Here is a 9,669-nt window from a genome sequence, read left to right as displayed (position 1 = left end):
CTTGCACCTGAAGTTCTAGGACGCCGAAGATGGTAACCGGAAGGAAAAAAGGGGGGATTTTTGAGAGCAAGAAGAAGAGAAAATTCTGGAAAATTTCAAATGAACGAGTGGCCCATGCATAAGGTGGCCACCCCTTTTATATACGTGAAGGGCCACATGAGGAGGACTGTTGGATTTCCCTGATGTGGGATCCAAGGCCCTCCACTCGAAAGACGAAACGACGGCTGAGTATAGGCTAGGCCATTAAATGCGGTTCTCGGAAGACGTACCGTCACCAACCACGATGTTCCACGTATTCGGCGCCTGCGTAGAATGTGGAATATGAAGAATTCGTGGGGAAGCCTAAAAGCCCCTACTGTGGCCCTATGCGATTTCGTGTACCACGAGCAGGAGCTTGGGGGCAAGTGTACGCCCTGGTTTTCCCACGGGCTGATTAGCAAGCTGAGACACGGCCTAATCATGTCTACCACGTGGACATCCCCAAGACCAGAGCTGCCATAGAAAGGCCCTACCTCCTCAGCTCGAGATAACCTAAGGGTTCGCCAAGAATAGACTGAGTTTGGACTCTGAAGACCACAGGTCAAGGGAAGCATCCAGCTCGTGGTACGAGCTAGAGTTGGAGGCTGTGACCCTTTATAAAGTCAACCATGCAAGGTAAATGTGCATATATCAGACATCACGTGTCTGATATATCCCTGACTTCTCGGACACGCAGCATGAACGTGCGTATTCAGACACCCACGACTGGGTTGGGCCGTGCGGCCCATTATCCCCTTACCTATTGATTTGACCACACTTATGTGTCAGGTTTAAGAATTAATCATTAATGTCACAGAGTTGACATGATAGGTAAGAAGGTCACGGGATGACCTTCTTACCAACTCCCAGGTGCCTTCTCCTATAAATATGGAGACCCTGGGAGTTACAAAGGATTGGATTCTATTATGTAAAAAATACCCTGTAAAAGAATACCCAGCGTATAGCAATAATATTGACTGGTGGAGTAGAAGGATTTTAACCTTTGAACCACCTAAAAACGTATTTGTGTCACCATTCCATAAAATAGATCATTCATCTATTTCGGTTCAACATATGCACTAATCTCTTCCTCTTTCTTTTCTTAATTACCTGTTGGCGAAGAACCACGTCAACAATGTTGATGACATAGTTGTCATGGGGAGTTCATCATCCTTCATATCTCAACTAGTTTTGGATCTTCATAAGGATTTTTCTTTGAAGGATTTGGGTGATATCAACTATTTTCTGGGCATTCAAGTAACACACACATCCGCTGGTTTTCATTTGTGTCAACGCAAATATGTTCAAGATCTTCTTTGCAGGACCAAGATGCAAGAAGCAAAATCACAAGGCACCCCAATGAATGCGGGACTCAAGCTATCTACCTATGGCAGCGACTCTGTAAGTGACCCCTCCTTGTATCGCTCTATTGTTGGTGCTTTACAATATGCTACTGTCACACGCCCAGAAATTGCATATAGTGTGAACAAGGTCTCCCAATTCATGCACAACCCTCTTGAGTCTCACTGGATTGTTGTCAAAAGGATTCTGCGATATCTAGCTGGTACACTTGATTATGGTATTCATCTTCAACGCCCAACACAGCTTGTTCTTGAAGCATTTAGTGACGCCGATTGGGCTAGTGATCCTGATGATCGTCGCTCTACAACTGGATTTTGTGTCTATTTTGGAGGTAACTTAGATGCTTGGCAATCCAAGAAACAACATACGATTTCTAGATCCTCTATAGAAGCAGAGTTTCGCAGCCTTGCCTCTGTTGTGACCGAGATCACTTGGATTCAATCCTTGCTTCGTGATCTTCACATCACTACTCAGCCTTCTCCTCTAGTTTGGTGTGACAATCTGAGTTCCGTAATGCTTGCAGCCAATCTCATTCTCCATGCAAGGACCAAACATATTGAGATTGATCTTTATTTTGTTCGTGACAAGGTGCTTCAAGGAAAACTCAGTGTTCGTCATGTTCCTGCCATTTCTCAGATTGCAGACTGCCTCACTAAGCCACTGTCCATCACTCACTTCTCTGTTTTGCGTGACAAACTCAGTGTTGTTTCCTTAAACACGCTGAGTTTGAGGGGGGCTGTTAGGGATATAGAATTAGTTAGTTAGTTAAGTCTAATTCTGTTTTCCTATTTCTAACTACTTGTAACTAATTTCAGTTTCAATTGATTTACTGTTGTTTACGTTTGGCATCTTGTATATAAGGCATTCAAGGCCTTTAATTCAATATACAGAGAATTATACACAAACCTCTTTTTCCTTTTCTTGATTGTATAACAGTTTGTACCCTCCGTGACTCCCCAAGGTCCTTCGTGGTTGGCTCTGGTTAGTGGTGTACTACTGACGTTTTAAAGGTCCTGTTTAGTTTTTTAATGTGTGTTAGTTATGTAGTGTTGTTGCTTAGAGAATTACTGGTTTTCCCGTGTGTTAGTCTTTTTCTGTTGTTTGTAGTTCTATACGAAGTTCATCTTCAGTAGTGTAGACTTGTTTAGTTAGCTTTCTTGCTCCCAGGGACATTGTTATGCCCTGGTTGTTGTTGTTGCTAAGTTGTAGTTTCTCATTTTGTTTAATGATTGGCGCCCAGGGCGTTCCTCCAGCAAAAAAAAAATTAAGGAACTTTAAACTCTTTAAAATAAAGGGTAACATTTGCGAGGCTTGAACTTTAGATTGATGAACGATAAAGAATCAAACACACATCCCAATTTCTATACTACCACTTCGATATTAAATTTATTAATACTCTTGTTGACAACAATTTTGTGAGTATGCCCAATTCTCATTTTCTTCAGTGATTTGTTTGCTGGCTTCTTTTTGAGTTTCGTATCTTATGTTTAGTTGTTTCTTGTTTGGGCAGGAGTGTCTTGTTTTGTAAAGTTTTAATTTTTATGAATTTATATTTTCTATATCTTTTTCAATGTAAATATGGTCATAAAAATTTCAACCATAATAATAATAATAATTTTTGTAAGTTTTTTTTAAATAAATAAATATATTATGTGGGTCTTATCTTATTTTATGTCCACCACAATGAACTATTAAAAGGTTAAACGAGACAGTCGCTTTCGACAATGTATGCCCATAATTTTTTAGTAATATTATGTTTGCTACCAAAATATATACCTTTATGAAACGTCTTTGTTAGGTGTACCTACAAAATAAAATTTCACAAAAATAAAAAAATAGTAACACTAATAATAAAAGAATGTGGGACTAGTATCAAACTAAGATTCACCCTCCGTAATTAATTCAAGGATTCTAAAAAAAAAGGTGTATGGACTAGATTGGACTTAGGCACTGTTTGGCCTTGAATTGATTGAGGCACTACTCCACTTTTATCAGAAGCTGCCTCAAAGTGTGAACATTCTTTTTACTAATTTATTTCTCTTTTTCTTTATGGGTTGTTGTCTAACCTTGTCCTTTTAACTTGGTGAATACTCAAAAAGTACACTATACTATACTATACTATATGGTATACTTATTAGAGGAGCCAAGAGCCAGAGTACCTTGCATTTGCAATCTCTTTATGACCCAAAATTGACAACATTCTGTTCCTTCTACCATACTTGCTACCATAACTTGTCAGTGCTTTATCTTTCTCACACTAATGATTAAAAGCATCTTCGCACATGACAAAGGGAAAAAAAATTAAAGCCTCATCCATAAACCATAATGCATTGCCTTCACACATGCCCTAATGTAAAAGTAATACCTACTCCATTCTCTCTCCCTCTCTCTTTCTCTCTCCTTTGTTAGTCACTAAAAAAATCATACCCAATGAGCTTACTCAAGCTAATTACGATCATAAGCTTTATTATTATCTTTTAAAAGCTTTTATTAACTCAACTCAATACATCATTCTTGATCTAAGAATCTCTATGTAAAGACAATATATGATCAAACTCTCACCCTCTTTCTTGGTTGATTGGGAACAAATCAACTACTCTTTCATTCAAAAAGTTAATTAACTATTTGGTGATGAAGAATTATCACTTTAAACACACAACAAACTCTCCTTTTAACCAATGTGACAACTTTTACTAGCCACAACATGACCAATTACCAATATGTTTTTCCCCCTCACCCTAATTTTAATAAAATGTGCCATATCTTTATTATAACAACATTCTCAAATTTGTGGTACGTATAGGTACATAATAATCAAGGAACCCTAACTTTTTGATCTATGTTTGACATGCATTAAAGGGTATTTTGTTTGACCAATCACAATATCAAAGGGAGAAAATTATACAACTTGGGCGTGCACTTATTATTAGATTCTTGCTATAAAGGATACTATTAAGAAGAAGAAAAAAAAAACTTTATATAGACTTTGAGAGCAAATCAATTCCGGAATATTAGGTTATACTAATACTAGTAATCATATTGGACAGGAGACAAAGCTAAGCTTGTTGCTCTCCTCATTGTTCATTCCCCAAACCTTTATGTCTATTTTTTTTACTTTTTCCTTTTTCTACTTTTTTCTTTATTTTATTTTATTATTTTTGGGTTCTCATCCAGAGGTCCCATCTAATTTTGTTACTTCCAATTTTAATTTAACCATAATAATAACTCAATCTTTAGCTCGTCGATGTTAACAAAACCTAATTAGAATTTCGAGTTTTTGGAACCAACAATTCATAGTTTATATGAGCAAAACCATGATCTTTTTCTTTTTTAAATATATCAACTTTTGCATAACAAGACTATATATGATATTCCCATGAAAAAGGTGGTAATGACCTATATGTTATTATTATTATTATTATTATTATTATTATTATTATTATTTAATTGAAGTTCTGGCTAGATAGCATATTTTTAGTGTTATAATCTATAATAAATTTTGTTATTATTGTATGAATGTGATGCAATCAAGTGGTTGTACTTGGGACCTTATTTTAAAAAGGACTTCTTTGAGGTTTTGCTTGATTTGAAGTACCATACAAAATAAAAGCATTTTAATGGTCCTTACATTATTTTGTAAACTATTAGCTTAGTCATGAGTTAAGGATTGTTGGGGCAACAATTTGTCTTTCTATATATGGAAGTAAAAGCCCAACGATGAACGGTAACTTGCTTCTTCTCCGGTGATGAAATCTGCCTTTGACTCGTCGGGATCACCTGCAAGAAAAATACTCTGATGCTTTAGTCAGTTCAAAGTTCGATCCCTTTCTCCCCTCCGAATCTCATATTTATAGGATGAAATATATAAAGCAGTTAGTTGGTTCAAGTGAACCCTGAAAAAAGGGGGAAGGAGAATAACTAAATTTCCCTCCAAAGATACCGACTTTTAAAATGTCTCGCTCAGGGGTCAGAGGCGCGGATTGCCTCTGACCTACAGCTTCTGCCTTCGGAACCTCTCTTTGTCTAAACGCTCCGTTTTGAATATTTGATAAATGAGGCAAGTGTTTTTGGGCCGAACATTTTGGGCCCAACAGATGCCCCCTGGCCCAAGCTTCGGATAGGCGTGGTGTGTTAATCTGTTAGAATCTTGGGCCGACTCTTCAACACCAAAAGGTTCGCCTAAAGCCGTCATTCTCCGTAAACCGAGGCAATCCGTAGGTACATGATTATTTGATTACCTGACAAGTTATACTTAATGCGAACACGATTATCAAGTAAAACGTTTGGCTCAAAATTTCACCTCTCATTTAAGTAGTTTTTGTTTCAAAATAATTTTCATTCAAATTCCCAAACTTTGTTCCAACTTCCAGAGAGAAGCTTCGAAGAAACCCTAGAGATTTCCTTCAACTCAAACCTTCGACAATCATCCCATTCAGTGTGATAATGTCTTCTCGTTCATCTCCCGACCCCATGGATCGTGATGGATACAAAAATGCATTCGAACGCATGCGTAAATCGTTCGACATTCCAGACAATGTCACGGTGAGGATGCTCTCGGAGGCCGAGCTTCGAGAATGGCGATTTAAGGACGTGGTGAAGCCTACTGAGATAGTTATGAGTTTGAGACACATAGAATGGCTCCGCTTCCCTCTCCCGGCTCTGCTTGTTCAGATAATTTCAAACTCCGGGGCTCACATTTCGCAATTTCTCCCAAATGCTATTCAGTCTATAGTCGGGGCTCAGATGATAGGGAGCCTTAGGAATGTCAATATTCAATCGGACGACATTTACGGGTGCTTCACCAAGTCTACGATCAAGGTGATAGAGGGAAAGCCTTGGAAAACTTTCTACCTTTCTCCCAAAAAGGATCGGACAATCTTCACCGACTTCGATAGCTCCCATCGAAATTGGGATAAATATTTCTTCGCTGTTGGAGGAGCGTGGTACCCTGAGTTCGTGCCTCAGGAAATTTTTCCTCTGGCCAGGGTGTTTATAAAAGGTGAGTCATGTTTTTCATTCTGTTTCTCATTAATTTTAATGTGAATTAATCATATCTGGATGATTGTCTACTAGTTTAACTTTCTGTACTGCTGCTTCGGTTCTTTGTATCAGATTTTTCTTGGCCTCAGGTCAGCATGAGTTCTGAGCGACAGAGCAAGCTGACAGAGAAGGGGCTCCTTCACGAATCTAAGGAGAATGCCATTAGTATCAGGGGTGTATTGAACTCCTACTGTATGCAGATTATGACTCGGCTTTGTTTCGTGGATCGAGTCGACCCTGGAGCTGTGCGGGTTAGATCGCAGAAGGGTGACATGACCCTAGGCAAGATTACCGCAGCATGCGCGAAGCAGCTGGGAGCTTTCCTAAAGAAATCTCCTCCTACTCCTTCAACTCTGTCACTGACGAAGGCTGAGTTCGAAAGGGCGTGTTCTGAAACCTTCGCTGCGTGTGCCAAACACCAAGGGGTCCCAGAGGGTAAAAAGAAGGAGGGTTCTGGCCTGGCTGCAGAGTCTTCCCCTGACAAGTCCGGCTTATCGCGCAGGTCTTCTCTCATCCAAGGGCGGTCGTCCACGCCTTCTGACGCTCTGCAAATTAAGCCTCTTCAGCAAGTGCCTTTGCCTACAGACGTCTTGGGAAAAAGAAAGGAGCGTGAGGAGTCCTCTTCCGAAGATTCGGACGACGGGAAGTGCATTTCGTCGAAGTTTCGGATCCCAAAAGGTTCTGCCCCCACTACTCAAGGATCTGCTTTCGCAATCCCCAAACTTTCCCCAGGAAAATTACCAACAGGTCAGGCCCTCTCGTTGTGCAAGAAGCCACGGGGATTTTCCCCTGTTGGGCATTTACCTGGGGCATCTTCTGCTTCACCTGCAATTGGGTCTTCCTTGGCAGCAAGCTCAGAAGGGGTGGCACATGTAGAGGGTGTTTCCTCTTCTCCGTCCAAATTATCAGGAGTGGCGACTGGAGATGGAGTGCAGGATGGCTTACCGTCGGAGGTGAAGTCGCCTGCTGTTTGTGCGAAACCGTCAGAGGCATTGACCTCTGCTTCTGATTTGGCTGAAGGGTCTGCCGTTGGCCATAAACATGGCTCAGAGGGGAGACGCCCTTCCTCTGCCTCTCGTAAAAACAAGCTTCTAGAGGATGCCTTCGGAGATGGTTTTGAGGCTGCGGATACCACTCCTCTGGCAGTTGAAGCAAGTAAGGCCGTTGAGTCTAAAACTATCCCTGGGTGCCAGGAATCAGGGGCTGTCAAAGCGACAGGTGTTGACATTCTCAGTGCTGATGTTTCCTTATTACCGCCTACCGCTCCTGAGTCTCATCCAGGAGATGTTATTGCTATGTCCCCGAAGGGTGCTAACACTTTTGAATCTCCTAGCGCTTTCTTGGAGCAGCTAACGTCTTCTGTCGTGCATACGCCAATGTACTTCCCCAGTGATTTGGGTGAAGATGATAGCATATGTATACGCCCTTCGAAAACGTGTTCTTTTGGCACGGGGACGGTTGCGTTGGCGTCTGATAGTATTATGGTGTCGACGTTAGCAGAAGGTGGGAAGCCAGTTGCCCCCGTTGCTTCTGCGGCTGCATCTGCAGGGGGAGAAGCAAGTGACAGAACAGGAGTAATGTCGGAATATGGCCCCTCTGCGTCTAATGAAGTTATGGAGGAAATGTTACGTATAAGCAAACCCCATCTACCTACGGAAGCAATTGGATCTTTGAGTGGTCAAGGTGATTTGTTGCAGCAAGTATCAGACCATATCTGGATGGTAAGTTGATTAAAAAATTAGGCTCTTTTTGCATTTCGTGATATGTGTGTAATATTAGGTGTAATGGGCATAATTGATTTGTGACAGAGCTATGTATGTGCTTCGGCTGCAAGGCGAGAATATGCAGCGGCTATGCAGAATGGTTCCAAACTGGCGGAGTAGATGGCGAAATTAGAGGAGGAGCGGGCGAGGAGAATGATGACTGAGGAAAATCGGGACGTACTCGTGGAAGCCATCAAGAGGTTAGAAGCAGAACTGGCAGAAGCAAAGAAGAGGGTGACTGCCACAGAGGAGAAGCTGGTCGGTACTGTCGGACTCGAAATAGAGCGAGACAAACTGAAGGCTGACTTGGTTGATATGACCAATAAGTGGATGGAGAAAAGTCAATTCTGCGTTCAGCATGAAGCTCGCATGAAGAAGCTTAGCAGTATGATGAGCGACCTTGAAGAAGATATTGTGTCGTTGCAAACTGATAAGGAGATCTTGGACAAAGAGAAGACAGAGCTAGAGTGAAGGGCAAACAGTCTTGAGGCCAGCGCGGCGGATGCCAAGAAGCAGAAGCTGGAAGCTGAACTTCTTTTGGGGAAGAAGTTGAAGGAAGCAGAAGAGGCGGTAACTGAAGCCAAGAAGTAGTTGGATGAGATGGCAGAGGTATGCGACTTTTCTTTTGTTAGTGATACATTAGAAAATAAATTGGCACATAAAACACGTGTGTTGATTTCGTAATGTTTTTGCTTTTACAGAGGGCAGCAGAGGCAGCGCTTGAAGCCACTAGGCAGCGTATTTGAGATCGGGAGATCACCGAACGCAAGCTTGTGAGGGTGGTTGAGGTAGATACTGCGAAGTACCTGGACCTGGCATTGCGTAATAAGAAGCAGACCCCAAAAGAGAAATGGGCAAAACTGGAGATGTATTGTAAGAGTGTTGATGTAAAAATAGGAGAGTATGACGTCGACAAGTATCTAAATGATCTTGGGGATTTGCAGATTTCTTATCCGCCATGTCATCTGGAGAAGTTGAAGCTGAGGGGCGATGCACTGGGGTCGATGTATAATGCCAACGGGGAAGCTGTTGAAGATATTGTTGCCAATGTGGCTTCTGATTAGAAGGCATCAGGATCCGCGTCTGAAGCAGAGGGCAAGCTAGAGGGTGAAAGAGGTGCCGTAGAATGAACGACACACTTTTGTTTTGTTAACTTTTGTCATGTTTTGCTTTTGAATTAACTTCTGTATATACATTCTTTGGGCTCTTCAGGCCGCCAGTTTGTAGTTGAATGTAATAGAGCACATTATCAATACAAGTAGAACGTTGTTTTCTGTTGGTTGTCTTGGTGTGTGTACTGTATGGGTTTGTTGTTGTTTAGGGCTTAATTGAAGGCGTGATGACAGGTGTATGTCGTATGGTGTACTCGGATCAGGAGCTTCATAGACCCTTTAGGCCTTTGCGTGCGAAATACAGCGAAAGATTATACAGATGGTGGGAGAGGATGCCCAGTTAAGTGTTGTGTGATTGATCTATCTTTGTGTTT

The 9,669-nt window shown here is 41.4% G+C and overlaps 1 protein-coding gene across 1 annotated transcript; it reads left to right on the top strand.

Annotated features, from left to right (window-relative positions):
- The first annotated feature begins 1,173 nt into the window (after positions 1-1,173).
- Positions 1,174-2,145, top strand: LOC133785567 (uncharacterized mitochondrial protein AtMg00810-like). Its single transcript, XM_062224789.1, has one exon. The coding sequence runs from the start codon at positions 1,174-1,176 to the stop codon at positions 2,143-2,145; it is 972 nt and encodes a 323-aa protein (XP_062080773.1).
- Positions 2,146-9,669: the final 7,524 nt, after the last annotated feature.

This window comes from Humulus lupulus, chromosome 6 (assembly GCF_963169125.1).
Source record: "Humulus lupulus chromosome 6, drHumLupu1.1, whole genome shotgun sequence".
Classification (NCBI taxonomy): Eukaryota; Viridiplantae; Streptophyta; class Magnoliopsida; order Rosales; family Cannabaceae; genus Humulus; species Humulus lupulus.
The sequence above is the reverse complement of the archived record's forward strand: the minus strand, read 5'-3'. Positions and strand labels throughout refer to the sequence as shown.

Bases quoted from the DNA above. Each gene is read 5' to 3' on its own strand.
- LOC133785567 (XM_062224789.1), top strand. From the start codon at position 1,174: ATGGGGAGTTCATCATCCTTCATATCTCAACTAGTTTTGGATCTTCAT.